We start from the raw sequence: 17307 nt of genomic DNA on the forward strand, positions 1-17307 counted from the left end.
CAATCACCTAAAAAGAGATCCGTACACCAATCACCTAAAAAGAGATCCGTACACCAATCACCTAAAAAGAGATCCGTACACCAATCACCTAAAAAGAGATCCGTACACCAATCACCTAAAAAGAGATCCGTACACCAATCACCTAAAAAGAGATCCGTACACCAATCACCTAAAAGAGATCCGTACACCAATCACCTAAAAAGAGATCCGTACACCAATCACCTAAAAAGAGATCCGTACACCAATCACCTAAAAAGAGATCCGTACACCAATCACCTAAAAAGAGATCCGTACACCAATCACCTAAAAAGAGATCCGTACACCAATCACCTAAAAAGAGATCCGTACACCAATCACCTAAAAAGAGATCCGTACACCAATCACCTAAAAAGGGGTCAATATACACTACCCCATAAATGACTGTATGCAGTACCATTTGGCTCGACGTTTCATCAATTTTTACACATCTCAACTCTCAACTTTGGTACTGCAGGTATGAGGTCATGTGACTGCACCTGGTCTCCCACTGTCTGGCCCTCATGGTCGGACTGCAGGTCACTCACTCACTCACTCACTCGCCTGGCTGCCCATACATTGTCCAGAAACAGAACCAAACAAGCCCAAAAATGATGAAAATGAAAATGTAACGACGCGAGCCATCTTCCAATAATGTAATAAGATATATAAATAAAAAATATTTTCTTAACATTATCTCCTTCCTTCTTTTTTGGTTTTGTAAAAATTGAAAATCCCAAAACTCAACCAAATACAAAATTCAAAAAACAAAAAACAGTGCCATCGAAAAGAGCACATTCAATATACCCACTCAAGATTTTTCTTTCCGTTTCCATTCATTTTGGTATATTTCACTCTGGACTCTGACTACTGTTCGTGGTAATACTCAAAATCACCAATATCCAACCAAAACCGAAAATCAAAAAAACAAAAATAAAATAATCCAAACACTGATACCATTAATTGAGACCTACTGAATCACAGAGACAACATTTTTTTCTCACCCAATCCACCTTCACCTTCATTCTTGTCGTTGTTGCCGGAAAGATACAAAACACAACGAAATCGCCCAAATCAAAAACTTAACGAAATGTAAAAACGTGAATCCAGTAATGAACGTCAAAATAACCGACTCCAACTTTTACTTTTCGTTAATATCTTTTCCATCCTCCTTTGCTTGTGTTGTTGTATGATTACAATACACAAAGTGACCAAAAATGAAATCTAAGGAAATCTAAGACAACAAGAACAATGAATAACAGTATATATACCCATAAAATTGTTTAGAATACTCACCAATATGTTCAAACGTCTTTTTGTGGTGGACTGTGAGGCTACATCTTCAATACCATAACCCAAAGAGACCAAAAATGAAAAATAACGAAATCAAAAACAACAAGATCAACAACTGATAGCATATACCCACTGAAGTGTTCAAAATACTCGCCACAACGTTCAATTGTCTTTTTGTCGTTGGTTGTGGCAGTACACTGAACCAAAAGAGACAAAAAACAGAAACTAACAATCAAAAACACAACCACACCGACTTAACACACCATATATATCCACAGAAGTGCTTAACATATACTTACAACACTCGAATGTCTTTTTGTTGGTGGCTGTAGCAGTATACCTAACCAAAATAGACGAAAAACAAAAAACAACAATAAAAAAGAAGCTCACACCAACTAATAACACCATATATAACCATAGCAGTGTCTAACATACTCCCACAACACTTGAATGTCTTCTTGTCGTTGACTGTAGCTACCATACCCTCAACACCATACGAAAAGAGACGAATATCAAAAAGTATCAACAAAAAAGATCATAACGTCAAAATATAACAACATACATATACATAGAAGTGTCTAACATACTGACTGCAACATCTGAATGTCTTCTGTCGTTGACTGTAGCACTGTACCATTACTACTCCAACAATCACACCAAAAGTCAAACAAAAACAAAACTAAAGAAGACAATATCGATCAATAGTAATGGATGACTCCACTGAATACTTTAAAATACTCACTGCAACATCCAAAGGTCTTCTTGTTGTGACTACCTGTCATACCTACAACACAATACCAAAACAGACGAATATCAGAAAATAACAAAATCAAACGTTACAAGGTCAAAGAAGAACATTGTATATACCCACTGAAGTGCTTAACATACTCACTACTGACTTTAAGTGTCCTTTTGTTGGAACCTGTAGCATTACTCTGATGTCCACACCCAAAGTCACCAAAAACAAAATGGAACAAACAAAAAGATAACAACATCAAAACACAACACCATATATATCCATCAAAGTGTTTAACATCCTCACTGCAACCTTCAAGTGTCTTCTTGTTGTGACTAGTATAGATAACTGTAGTATCCCCAGCCAAAGTCACCAAAAACAAAAACGAACGAACGAAAAGATAACAACATCAAAAAATAACACTATATATATCCATTAAAGTGTCTAACATACTCACTCCAACATTAGAGGGTCTTCTTGTTGTACACTGTGGTGATATATCTACGGTACCTTCAGGAGTCACACTCAAAGTGACCAATAATGAAAAATATCAAGAGAAGAAAACTTTAATTTCTTAATGAACATACAATAGACCATATCCAAATGTTTTCCTCTCGTCAACTGCCATTCTTCCTGTTTAAGTTGTCTTGTTGGGTGGTATCACAACTCAATACCAACCCAAAGTGACCAATAATGAAAACTATCAAAAGAATAAAACTGTATTTCCTTTATGAACATACAAAGTTCTATCTCCATCGTTTTCCCCTTCAAAACTTACTTCTTGCTCCAGTTGTCTTCTTCTTCTACAGATAGCTTCAGAACTACAGCCAAAATGACCAACAACGAAAAATAACAAAAGAAAAGTATTACAATTTCTTAATGAACATACAATAGACCATATCCAAAAGTGCCCTTCAACTTCTCTGCCATTCTTCCCGCTGTCATGTAGTAGACTACATACCCAATCAGACCACCCATACATAACTACTTCCATTCACATCACTCTTCAGCACTTTGGACCACTTAGACAACTGACTCTCCCGCATGACCTGATCGCTCATCGCTCTCGCCTTGGCTTCTGCTGGCATTGGACGATCCGATGTGCAAATTTTCACCCGTCTTGCACGGTTGTATTTCTTCCAAAACACATTGGGCAGGGCTCTAAATTTTCTGCGACTTCTGCAGATAGATACTCCGGAAAATGAGCTACCCAAAACATGGTCCAACCGCTATTTGAAAATTCCTGCTCGTTTTGCTTTTCCTTTTTTTCTGTAATTTACTGTAGATCTGGTTCTGCAGAATGGAGACTTGCATGAGCTGTACGGCCACTTAAATAAAATATAAAAGATCCACATATCCATAAAATAAAAAAGTATATCTATATACTATATGAGGTTTGATCCGAAAAATCCAGATACAGTTAGGGAGATCACGTTGGAGGAAGCCCGAAGTCGGTTTCCGTTCATGGGCCTCATCCTTGGAAAGAGAGTCGTTTATTACTATCGGGCGCTCTTTCTCGATTTTCTCTCGCCAAACTCTCATGTCAGATACGAAAAGTATATTGACGAAGACGGGTTGTGTGAAGACTACCACTTGGAAGTCAACTTGGGCTACTACTTTAGGAACTTTCCTGAGGCCTCGTGGAGGTCCCATGTGGAACTTCTTAAACGGTTCCCTGTTCTGCAGCTTCGTGCGTATATTGTCCATCGAACCGCAGATCTCCAAACCCATGCCACGCTTTTGGTCAAGGGTAGGGATATGAAGCGGGTCGAGCAGGGTTTCAAAGCCATGGGCGAGAAATTGAAGAACTATGATGTCGCAAGGGCAGACGCTATTTTGGATGCGATTCTTGCGGAAAAGCGTCCTTCGCGGGAGGATCACAAGTGGATCAACCAGTTGTACGAACAGCTGATCCGTAGTGTGTTGTTCTCGAAGGGTATCGTGCGCGAGAGGAACAGCGCCGTGGTAATGATGTACCCTACGTTCACGCCCGAGAAAGATTTGCTCCACCCTGTTCTTGACTACTTGGAAAAGAAAGAGGATCCGGAAACCAGTCTTCGCGAGCTTCAGAAAACATACAAACAATGTCTTACGGATGTGGTGGTGGATGGCATTCAGGTGACGATCACTAAACAAGGCCACGACCGCTTCCCTTTCGAATTCATTTATCCCTTGGGTCTGCCGCTCGACCCAGAGGAACAGTTAAAGTGGCACCTCTTCGGCCTTCCAAGCCAGAGCTATCTGGTGTCGGAAGGGCTCCTGCTGACGGACAAAGAGGCCTGGACAGGTTCACTCTTTGGCTTCATGACGCTTGAGAATGATACGCTTCCACGGCCGGCCTTCTACACCCTTTACGGAAAGTCGACCATGATTGTGGCGGTGCCGGGTTTGACATGTAACTATTGTCATCGACTTGGCCATCGTACTTCAACTTGTCCAAAAATTAGATGTCATAAATGTAATACCATTGGACACATGTCGAAGATGTGTCGGAAGGAGAAGAGACCTTTGGAGGTACTTGAGGTTCCTGCCACTCCTGAAGGCTCCCCTCAGAGTCGTCAAAGAAGTCAAAGAAGTCCAACTCAAACTGAAACTCGAATTGAAAGCCAAAGTCAAGGCAACAGATATACCCGCGGTGGAACTCAACGTATTCAACCTAGACGCTCCTCCAGACTTAACCCAGATACAAGTGAAATCGTCAACTGCGAAAGTGACTCAATCTCAGAGACAGAAAGTCTGTCTCTGGAACAAGATTAGTTCTCCGGAGGCGCTCAAGGGGTACAATTCGCACTTGCCCCGAGGAGTGCCAAGAGAAAACTTGTTGACGATCTTGCTGAAGAACGTCCAACGTGCGAAACTATGGTCTAAACTAATGGACCATGATATATTGTTGTTGCTGGAGGTGGGAAGACGGCCGTCCCCTCGGGGATGGTCTATGGCTGGAAGAGGAGGAGCGGTGGTAATGGTGAGAAATTCTGCTGTGATAGAGGTGGAAATTGACAGTTTAGAGTTGGATGAAGTGACTGCTCGACTGGTGGCTTCGATGACGGTGATGACAGACCTAGGAGAGATGCTCCTTGTTTCTGTCTATATGCCGTGTTGTCGCTATGTCGAACAAGAAAATATAATTAGGGCTCTCTCTCGAGCAATCCAATGGCACTTGTCTCAAGGAACTGCTCGGATTGTGATCGGAGGGGACTTCAATAACATTCAAGATCCATATTTTGATGTACTTGCTGGTACCCCTAGTCCCAATCCCCTGGAGAGAGAATCCAGGTCTCTTCTAGGTGAACTTATCTGTCATTATGGTCTTGTTGATACAATGCGGTATCTCAATGAGTTCCTTCGTCATGGAACTAATACTTCTCATGGGGTATCTAGACGTCTTGATCGGATATATGTGGATCAAAGTCTTAAGTCACACATTTATCGGTACTACGAACGAAAGAATGATTTGACATCTACTCATGTAACCGTATGCACATCTCTTATGATCGATAAGAAGAGTGCGGTTAGAGTGGGACAACCTCGCTTCATTACTCCAAATGAACTTCTCACTCAAAGTACACTTCGTAAGTTTGAGAGGTATACTGACTTCGATAACATGGTGTATGACTGTCGGAAGAAGATGCAAAGGATATCATATGTGGTAAAGAGACTGGAAACATGTCAGATAAAGTTGATGATGAAGGGGATGATTCTGAGGAAAAGAGTGATTCTTGAGTTGAAAGATGGGGACAGTGTTGCTGATAATACAGATAGTATTATTGATATGGCAACGACCTTTTGGAGCAAGCAATATGAAGACTTGGGAGATCCTCCTGAATCGGAATATCTTGACCTTCCCGCCATTGAAGCAGAAGATGCTTTTCGACTAGATCGCCCATTCACTCAAGATGAGCTCTACTCATGTCTCCAGACTAAATCAGATTCAGCTCCTGGTGAAGATGGTCTTACTTATAAATTCTGGAAAGCAACTTGGGACATGTATGGAGAAATGCTCACCAAAACAGCAAATGGTTTAATGGAAGGGATCATTCCCAATTCCATGACAACAATCCTCCTTACAATGATACCAAAAGTCCCAAACTCAAACGAGATAAAGAATTTTAGACCAATCGCCCTCATCAACACAAGTCTCCGTCTAATCTGCCAAGCAATTAATGAACGATTATTACTGGTGGCTGATCAACTAATTGGCCCTTATCAAACAGGCTTTATCAAAGATCGTCACATCCATAACAACATTCTCCTGTTCCAATCAGTACTCCATCTATGGTGCAGAAAAGATCTTGACCTTGGACCAACGAGAGCATGGGCTTGGCCTGAAGTCAGATTACAGGACCCTGACCTTGCTGCAGCGGTCATTGACTTCCAAAAAGCCTTTGACCTGATTAATCAAAAGTACATTGGAAAATGTTTGGAAAAGACAGATATCCCCCCTCGCCTTCGTACAGCCATTATGACTATTCTCCGAGCGCAACACGCTCAAGTCTACATCAATAATGTAAAGGGTCCACGCTTTCCAATGAGAAGAGGTACAATGCAAGGAAACCCATTCTCTCCGTTCTTATTTATCCTCGGAATGGAACAATTACTCCGAAACCTTTCAAAGATTAAAGGAATGTGTCTTACTGGTCGACACAGTTTTGACCCTACTCCGATCAAGGTAATGGCTTTTGCTGACGACCTTATAGTCTTCATGAGTGATGAAGATCGTCCTGTTGTAAAAGAATGCCTTGAAGCTTTTTCCTATCACTCTGGCTGCAAAGTTAATAAGGATAAAAGTCTGGTCTTGGTCATTGATGAAGATCATCCCGATCGATGCCCATATCTAGACTTTCCAGTAAACACAGTTGCTGAACTGTCAAATATGAAATATCTTGGGGTTACAATCGGTCCGCTTGATTGGAAGAAAGAATGTCGAAACTTACTTGGAATCATTCATGGAAAAGACGAACTACTGCCATCTCGTCTCGGAAAAGCTGTAAACACCTTCCTTCTCTCAAAGCTCTACTATCGAGATATCCACTCACCAATGCATCAATGGGACATTTCCCACTTCACGAATGAAATCGGTCGGAAGTTGTTCTACGGCATCGGTCAAGAAACAATCTTCACCAGAAATGAACTCGGTGGTTATGGTGTACTTCTACTTGATCGACAACTTCTCGGTAGAAGAGCTCAAGTGGTTCATGAAGCAATCTTCGGAAAAGAATGGCATCATCGCCTCTTTCGCCTAACGATACAACACTGGGCAACATGGGCAATCCGTTACAGAGAAATGATCAGTGATTCCGATTTGACCATCCCATGGTATGAGTTTCTTCTCGGACGGACGTACGTTAGACCGACTCACACCTACCATCTCCTCGACAAATCACTCCAAAAGGAATTTTCAAAACTGATGTGGGCATGCATTAAGGCGTGGGTTGAATTGACTGGTATGAAACAAGGGGATCCAATCGAACCTTATCAACCCGTCTTGGAGGATTTTGAGAAGATGGTGGAGCCATATCTGGGAGATCTCTTCAATTATGATCCGGAGATATTTCACTCGGTTAGTAAGAAGTCTCCTCAGACTGATCGGTTGCTGAGGACTCTCGATGAGATACTTCGGCCTTCAGACCGGAGGCGTCTACCAAAGTTTTGGAAACAAATGAGTAAGCAACTTCATGTCCACGATAAACCATATGACTACCTTCATATGTTCCATAACGGAAACGACATGCGGGCTCTTTCTCAAGCAAAGAATTGTCTACTCTGTGGCCGTGACATCAAAACCCTCCATCACACCTTCTTTCAATGCCGTATAGCTTGTCAGGTGTGGCAATACGCGGGACTTCGGGGACTTCCCGAAATCTCGAAGTTGGTCGGTATATGTGGTCAACCACAAGATAAGTTTTGTTCATACATGCGTCGACTTTTAAAAGCACGCGTTCCAAATCATGCTCAAGCGATTAGTGACCTTGAACTTAGATCACTTCTCAGATACTATGAATCACTATACTGCAAACAGTATTGATGATCGGTGATAATATTTTGATACATTTCCTGAGAACACTTCTAACTCCATTGGCCGTGGATTTATTTGTGTCTCTACTTGTGTTTTAAGTCTTCGAATAATATTCGTTGACTCTGTTTCTTTGTTTAGGACACTCGCGTTAAAGTGTCTGGGTGAGACTTTGTTCTCAAATTACTGATATCATAACTACAGTCGATCTCTTGATCTTGAAATCTTGGATGGCAAATGGCTGACGGGTGAAACGAGGATTTATATTATAAATAAAGAGCCTAGGACCTAGGACCTCGCACCTGAAAGCGTCGCCTAAATGAGAATTTCATCTTCATCACGATCCACACTTGGTTCACCCCTGCCTTGCATTTGAATTTTGTGAACTTTTGTTCCATGTGTTTTTAAGTTTATGTATTCTCCGCTTGAGAGTGATTTCGCCGAGAATTCCTTTTGAATTTCCAAGTTCCACTCTTGGTTCTGGAGGATCTTCGACCTACCTGCCATTTTCAGAACCTCGTTTCTGTGTGTTTTATTTTCTATGGAAATTCCTCGTTTGAGAGTGATTTCTCCGAGATTTCCCCTTGTTTTGCCAAGATTCTTTCTTGGTTGTTATTTTTGGGTGAGTCTTACTCCCTGTGTTTTTATTATTTGAATATTCGGTTGAGACTCGTCTCCTGAATATTACTTGTGTTCTATTTCAAGGAGTTGATCTTGTATTCCACTTGATTTTCGTCTTGATGAATTTTGTTTTTGAATTTCTTTTCATGTTCATTCTTGTTCCTGATACTTCGCGACTTTCGACGAATTTAATCATTAACAGAAATGAACGAAGTTTTGATTTGATTTATTTACTTGCAGATTTACACTCTTGCCTATTGATTTATCGAATATTGATCCATTTACATTGAGTACAGGTACGGTTTCGGACCCCCCACACAATGTGATTGAATGCTCGTTTTCTAGCTTGCTTGATCTCCCGATTTCTCGATTTCCTTATTTGATTTCTCGCTCTATTGATTGATTTATTGCCCGATTTACAGACTGCTCTCCCGATTGATTGATTGCCCGTCCACAGATTAACCTTAACACCTACTCAGACAACGACAGTTTAATACAGCACGGCGCCAAACATCCTGTATGCTTGTCCTGCAGATACGTGTTTCAGGTTGGTCTTTTTCGAACACCTCGCATGGGATCCCGACAAGGTCCCGTCCGTTTTGTTCAGTATTTTTACATAGATGGCGGATCAGGTCTTCCTGTGCTCGTAGTTTCTCCTGCGCCTAATAAAGCGTAAGGTTTTAATCTTAGAGGTCCGTCGGTCGTGTTGGCTCTATGCCCAGGTTAACCAGGTCTTTGAGGGCGTTTTCGCGGTCATTTTTGTTTTTCATGGATCCCCTGTGTTTTTCATTGAAGACCACGCCTTTTTCTCCCTCTTTTTGCCCCGGTGCTCCCCGCAAGTTAGCCAGGTAGAACCGTTAAGAGTGATGACTCGTAGGATCAGTATATATCTAATGCACAATCACTCACTCACTCACTCCGAATTTTTGATCCTTTAAAACTTGAAGGTGTTTAAAAGAATCAAAAATTATTCTTGAAGATTGTGATGTCTGTGAGAGTATGTCAAGTGTTGCATGTCTACTGGGTGCTGTGTCAGATCATGGTGGGCGATCTCATATAGAGCATATGGATACAACTACAAAAAAACTTCATGCCAAATGGGGACTCGGCGCGGGAAATATTAAATATCATAAAATTTGGAGACCCGGCGCGGGAAAAAGATATCATATAATTTGGAGACCCGGTGCGGAAAAAATGGAGAATGGAATTGGGACACCAACCAGTGAACACCGACGGTCTCACTCACTCTCAGATGTGTTATATGCAGTGCCGCTTATTCAGTAGAATAACCCCCTAGCGAAACTACACCAAAACGATAAAATCGATGTAAAAACATTTTCATTGGAATAGTTGACCTGGAAATAGGATGTGATTGTTGTGAAATTGGAGATATAGAACGAGTAGAGATGATGGAAAACGGGGTCATGGTCAAAACACTAAATGATGTGAAACGTGAAATGAAACAATAGAATGAACATGAAAATAACATAAAATACGACAGCATAATATAATTGATAATCTAGAAAACAAAACGATAAATATATGGCCTGTAATGTAAGACTATTCTTAGATTCATGTGGCGACAACCTGAAACAACGTCCGGTATAGACCGTTTCACATTAATATATAAACCATACTTTCCTATATTCTCTTTTCTGTACTTCTTTTGGGGTGGGAGTAGAAGTGGAAGGGGAAGAAGAGGAAGATGAGGATGAGATGAGAAAACACAGATGGTGTTTGGAATAGGGGCGGCACGGAACAGACTGGGCCTGGGTAGGGGGCTAGGGTGGGTGGAGGTGCTGCCGGGGACGAGGTCTGGGGGGTGTGCTTGGGGTGGTGCGGTGCGGGCGCTGGGCAGTGGGAAACTGTTCGGAGGTTCGTGGACTGTGGGCCGTGGGCGTGCTTCGCCGGCGTCTCAAAGGTAACTACACACGAGGGGTTTTATGCCTAACAGCTTTCCCCATTCGTATACGTATATAGCTTGAATGCACTTTACTAAAAAAAAAAACAGTGTGGCTCTAAGTGGCTTGACTAACGTTGATCGGACGGGAAACAGTATTTTCCACTTGATATGGCCGCAACCGGAAGTTTTTCTTGGGACTTATTTTGGAGCTTTCACAAAGCTAAGGTATACTTCCTTCTAGCAGCTACCCTAGCCGAGAGATGATTGAATCTAAAAAATTCCAGATAATCCCTCAATTAATCGAGATTCGTGGTGACAAGATCTGAGAGATGACAGAGGTGCCATGATGAATAGCCTGCTCAACATTGGTGAATTATGACGAACATCCGATTGATGCTTTTCTCTTCCGCGAATCATTGAGCGTTGGCGAACATTGTACTGGGGCGGTCTTTGCAGACCTTTAATCCAGGTAGCATTGATGCTCCGTCTCAATTAGCACAAAATGATGATAACAATGCCTGACCAAGGCAAGGAAGAAATGTACCCGAATGCAATGGTTACAGATTTTCCGCATTAAGACTTGAATCAGCGAGTTGATTGGCGAAGAACTGAGATTTACAAATTCGCGACACATCAAATTCCCTGATAAACACCTTGTCTCACGCCAATTAAGCCAATCTATGAGATGGCCCAATAAATGTTGAAATGACAAGAAAATGTATATCTCAGGTAAAAGTGGACGTGTTCGAAGTAAGAAGTGGAATATAATACCTGAGGTGCATGTTGAACTACACTCTACTTTTTATTGCCACATCGAAACCTTCAAATAGACTTCTGTTTCAGCATGCGAAATTGGTTGATTTAACATACTCTTCAATTATACATACAATATGGAACAATATGTCTTTTATCACTCATCATGGTTCTAGGTATCAAATGGTTTCGATATACATAGATCTAAGATTTTGAGTTGGTCGATGTCGGGTAGAAATTTTTAGGTGACTCATGGATTAATACCACTAAATTACCGAATTCAGAATATCGAGATAGCTGCTGGCGCTAGTATAAGACACATCGAATGAGAAATTCTGGATAAATTTGATAGGACAGCACAGAAGCTTCGGGTAGCCACGACGACCCATCGATGGGCCTAAAATGGCCCGATGATGGGCTTGTCCAAGGTTCCACCGGTAGGTCAGCTCGGGATCTAAGTAGGGCTAGCTACAGTCAATTATGTAGAGCAACTAGTACTGATGTTCTAACTAGAGTAATAACTGAGTAAACAGATCATCAGACATGAATATTCAACCATAGAGAAATAAATCAGAAGCATATGTTGAACTTCTAAGTCAAAACGACACTTTGACTCCTGTGTTGTAGATTTACTGAGGAACAGCGGGTTTGGTTCTTAGGTTTCAAGTCTCCTCTACCAACAGACTTCGGACACATTGAGCCTAAAGCTCGTTACGAAAGAAATTATTGTATCTTAATTTGGAATGTTGCCCGAAAAAAAAAATGGAAATAACTGAGAGATGAAGACCAAAAAAAGAACTCCGATACGGGGAATCGAACCCCGATCTGCTCGGTGAGAGCGAACTGTGCTAGCCATTACACCATATCGGACTTTACATACATAAATTTTGGACAGAAAAATAATATACAACAAATATGCTTATTAAGAGAAAGGAGGTTTGACTCCAGGTGATGCAAGATAGTTCTGTGTGACATCTTTTGTGCCATAAATTCTTCAGCGCGAATTGTCATTGCCTTGGCCTTGAAATACTAGGTTCTTCACAAGACAGGTCTAGAAACATACATTGGGTAGAACCTAGTTCTTTTTTGTCGCCTTGCTAAGAAAAAAACAGAGTAAAAAATATGCAAATCTAAGAAGAAGAACATTTGCTTCGAATGAGTTGTACTCGATCGTAGGGAATATACAACCCGGAGTTCCTCTTCCTCGGTTCATCCCATCGGATCTTGCCGAATTCTCTCGAAAAGCCTGTATGACTTATAAATAGAGCTAAAAATAAATGGTGGTAGAGTGAACCTAGGTTATTTCTCCCAACGTAGACCAAAAATAAAATGACTGAAATAAGTCACCGTGCAGAAGCAATTTAGTTCCAATTGGTCGAGGACAGTGCACATATATTCCAATATGTACGCTTATGTTTCATTTCATGTACCCCACATGATTCAGGAGGGTTACAACATGCTGGTGCGCCATATCGGGAAGAAAGTTGACTCACAACCGTCGCCGAATCCAAAAGAAATCCCGGATAATCGGGAAGTGGAACAACATTAATTTCGAGAAAAAAGTTGGTATGAAGCAATAATTTCTTATCTATGACATTGTTACATTGCTTTGGTTGTCACTCTTCAGACTTGCAAATACGATAGCAGCAGCGATGGCGGAATCTTCATTAATGCATAAATGGGTTTAGTATTTATAGCACCATTCCAGATTAATTATGGAATCTGCTGGATCATTGTGCTGAATTGTTACCTGATTCGGTGGTCCAACTACCATGCTGGGTCCTAAATTAAGGTCACCCCCTCAGTATATGCAGAAAAAGAAACCATCTGCCTGCATGAGGGCGGCAACTCTCCAGTGGATCAAATCGGTTATTTTTAGTGAGAATGAGAAATCGTGGTATAAAAAGGACCTTTCGGTCGCCCCCTGATTTATATCCCACATCATCAATTGATTCACTATCTTACAATGAAGTACACATTCGCTGCCTCTGCTCTCGCTTTCTCTGCTGTTGTTGCGGCTGACACAGTTGTTCTTGAAGTTAGACAAAATGGTAACGCTGTCGGTCAACTTTCCGATAAACACGAGGGAGCTGGTATCAATTACTTTTTCAACAGCCAAAGCGGTGGCAGAAGCTACCAATTTGATCCTTCTACCAAGAAACTTACTGTTCCAATGGGACAGTATGATGGCAATTTTGGTGCAATGGGAAAATTTGCAGCCATTGGCCCTGCTGTCACTCCAGTTGCTTTGACCTTGGACGGTGACAAAATCACTAACTACAACTTTTTCTTGTGTAACGATGTCAACGATCCATACAATTATTCTAAGACACAGCAGATCCTTGCCGTAAATGATGCCGGAAACAGCACTGCTCCATTCCCCAACTGTCAAGCGGTTCAATTGTATAAGAAGGCTGCTTCCTCCTCTAGCTCCTCTTCGGCATCCTCAGCACCTATCACTTCCACCTCCACAACCACAACTGGAAGTGTTATTTGGGCCAATACTACAATTACCAGTTACACAACCTATTGTCCTGAGTCTACCGTTATTACTATCACTTCCTGTAAGGACAATGCCTGCACAGCTCAGCCAATTACTGTAACAACTGCCACCACAATCACCTGCACTGCTTGTGTTGTTCCACCTCTGCTGACCACAGTTACAACCCAGCCAACTGTTGCTCCTACTACACCAGCTCCATCTTCTGTTGCTCCAACCACTCTCACCTCAACCACTAGTGCACCATCCACTTCTCCTTCCAGTGCTCCTTCTGTAACTGTCACTGCTGGTGCAGCTAAGAATGCTATGGGCCTTGCTGGTGCAGTGGGCCTCGCCGCTTTGTTGCTTTAATCTTGAAATGAATTCAGGCAATCATTTTTGTTATGATTGAAAGTGAGTTTTTCTCTATGTATGGTTTTAAATTTCATTTGCTTTTGCAGATACATGTAGCACTTAGAGCGCTTAATTACAGGGCTAGATGCACATCACAAAAATCCTATTCTTTGATGAACCAGGATTCATCCCTTTTTTCCTTTAAATGTGATCACGAGTATTTTTTTCTCCCCAACTTTCAATTCTGAGCACTTGCGATGAACAGGCCAAAAATTGTGAAAAGGCACTATTCACTCAACTTCATGTGGAAATGAAAAAGAAAAATAAACATAGAATTGAGCTCAAATGAATACATATGCCAAACATCTACAGTAAAAATCTAGTCGAAATATATTAAGTTTCGCAAATTCAAAGAAGCAAACTCTTTAGTAGCTCTTTCTGAAGAATTAAAATCCAAGCTTTGGAATGGCACCATTTCTGTCAAAAGCACCTCTCTCTCTGGTGTAAGGGTCCAACAGAGTATAGTTTAGAGCAATTTCTCCACCTAATTGTATTTTGGCGTTTAACCACTTAGTAGATTCTTCCTCAGTCTTGGCATCGATCCAAGACATTGTAGTCTGAATGAAAGTAAGCAACAACTTTTCTCTTTCGGCAAGCAATTTTTCGAATTTGCTGTCGGGAGCTTTTCTGGAACTATTCTCAGGAGTTGGTGTAACGTAGACTGGGTCGTAGTCATCGAGACCGCCCAAGTCCTTTGGAATGAACTTCTTGTCAACAAATTGTTCCAAATCAGCGGTTGACTTCGTGAAATGAATCTTAGAGGCAACAACAGGATCTAACCATCCCTTGATAATCTTCCAGACAGCATTGAAAATCCATGGAGCCTTGTGAATCCAGATGGCAGAGAGACTCTCCGGGTAATTGGCCTCAAAAGCCTTAGCCAAAAACTTAACAGCGTTCAAATCGGCATTCTTCAAAGAGAAACCGGACATGTCGAAGAGAATATTGGCGCCATCGTTTCCTAAGGTAAAGTCGTTCAAACCGAGTCTGCACCATTCAATAATGAGACAAATAAACTTCTCAAAATCTTTTTCGGGACAGTCTGAGCCAAAGTGCTTTTTGACACGGATCACACAAATAGGACCGCCTTCACGATCGGTGCCTCTCAAGTAAACCTTTTTCATCTCGAAGGCCTTGATTAGTTCAGGATGCTTCTTAGAGAAGGCAATGGTCGAATCACCATCGCTGGTCCATTTGTCAACATGATGAGAAGTTGCCTTCCAATGCAAGCAATTGGCTGCCATCTCAATGATTGGGTGCAATTTGAACTTTCTGGCTCTAACAAAACGAAGAAGATTGTTATCTGGATGGTCGTTTCTCAAAGTTGACATGAGTGCCTGATGCAATTGAGCAATATCGAATTTCTCAAGATGATGGAAATGCTCTGTGGTCAAGGACTTGGCTGAGGAGTCAAATGTTCCACGAAGAGCATCGGCACTACCGGTGAGTGCGTGGAAAGCGTCAACAGTTTGCTTGGTAGGAAGAGGACATTCAGGAACAATGGATGTAGACGAGATCTTTGGAAGGGCGTTTTTGCTTTTAGATGATACAAAGTTTGATTGCGATTCCAAGTCTGCGTACGACACATCATCGAAACCATAGCCAAATTGCTTCAACAAGATTGCCCAAGTTTGCTTGAATACGATTTCATGCTCTCCTGAAACGGACCAGATTCTGTCTTGCTTAACTTTGCCAGTAGTCATTTTGGGGGTGTTGTGGGTAGTAGGTTAAATAAATTTCGATGTTGATTGCTTTGGAGCTTGTAGAATATGAACTGGAATTGATAAGATCAGCTACTTCATATATAGTGAAAGTTTGTCATGTCCCCCGCAGTCTGAAGATATCACAAGTCGATGATGGAATAGAGAGGACCCAGTTGACTGCCAGATCTGGAAATGTTGGAAGGAGGTCTACATAAAGGTGGAGTATGCACTTATAGGCCGTCGCGCATGAACGAGGCTGTAGCTTGTAAAATTCATCGGTAAGAACGGTCAATAAATGCAAAAAAGAAAAATTAATACAAGTAACGAATTCGAGACAGGAATAATTTCGGAACATGCTAGTTTTTTTTTCATAAAGAATTCTGAGTTGTCTGGATGATTACCCTGTTAAAGAATCAAGAGGTGCATGTGAGCGATGAAGATAACCGCAATGCACATTAAGTCCGTCTAGCCGTTATGATATCCACAAATGAGGAAAAAACAGGCAGATGGACAGCTTGTGGTTCGTACCTTTGAGACTGCTTCCATGTGGCCGATAAGAACTGATAATCAATAATAAGTACAGGTTCATGAAAATTAGGGTAATTATCATAGGAGTTCTACAACCAAATATATCGGAATAGTGACATAGCCCTTTTCGGTCATAAATTATCATTAAGTCATAGAAATGCATAGGTTAATACGGTCATAAAGTGTTCAAGTCATTGATATGTTGACACCCTCGCTAAATTGGAGAGTAGCTGTGATACGTTTTGGTGGAGGGTATTCGCAGCTATTAAATGATGATATTGCGGAAAACATCTGCACGAGCCTTACGGTAACGTAGGAGGCTTCTGTTAATGCGTACTGTTGGCCCAAACACACACGCGGACCTGTACCAAATGGGATGAAGCCGGAGCCTACCTTTGTTGATAGAGACTCCCATCGCTCCGGATTAAAGGAAGCTGCATCCAGTCCAAAGATTTCTTCCAGCCGATGCATGGAGTATATATGCAAGGCGACGTAGTCTCCCTTGTTGATGAAACATGGATCCTCGCCATTGGGGCCTCCGCCCTGTGGAAGATATGTATCTCTTACCGCCTTGCGAAGGTTCAGCGCGACTGGAGGATACAAACGGAGTGTTTCGTTGATAACATATCTCAAGTAAATGCATCGCTTTAGGTTCTCAAACGTTATACTACGAAGATCCTCTTTGAACTCGCCAGTTCCGAAGGTTTTGACAACCTCTTCTTTTAATTTTTGCCACACGCTAGGGTTGCGGGACAACTCGTAGAAAACAGACAGAAGGAGACTTGCAGTGGTAGATCTGCCAGCAAGCATAATATTAAGAGATTCATCGCGCATAGTCCTGGGATCAGA

General features: G+C 41.6%; 1 protein-coding gene and 1 non-coding gene across 2 annotated transcripts; one reads left to right on the top strand and one right to left on the bottom strand.

The window, feature by feature from the left end:
- Positions 1-4916: 4916 nt before the first annotated feature.
- On the top strand, positions 4917-8069 carry PUMCH_003038 (uncharacterized protein; the record flags this gene model as incomplete). Its single annotated transcript, XM_063022024.1, has 1 exon — positions 4917-8069. One exon carries the CDS (start codon positions 4917-4919, stop codon positions 8067-8069), a length of 3153 nt encoding a protein of 1050 aa, XP_062878094.1.
- A 4063-nt stretch (positions 8070-12132) lies between these two features.
- PUMCH_003039 lies at positions 12133-12204 on the bottom strand. The gene has a single exon. It is a non-coding gene; the product is annotated as a tRNA-Glu (tRNA).
- Positions 12205-17307: the final 5103 nt, after the last annotated feature.

Source organism: Australozyma saopauloensis, chromosome 4 (assembly GCF_035610405.1).
Source record: "Australozyma saopauloensis chromosome 4, complete sequence".
NCBI classification, from domain to species: domain Eukaryota; kingdom Fungi; phylum Ascomycota; class Pichiomycetes; order Serinales; family Metschnikowiaceae; genus Australozyma; species Australozyma saopauloensis.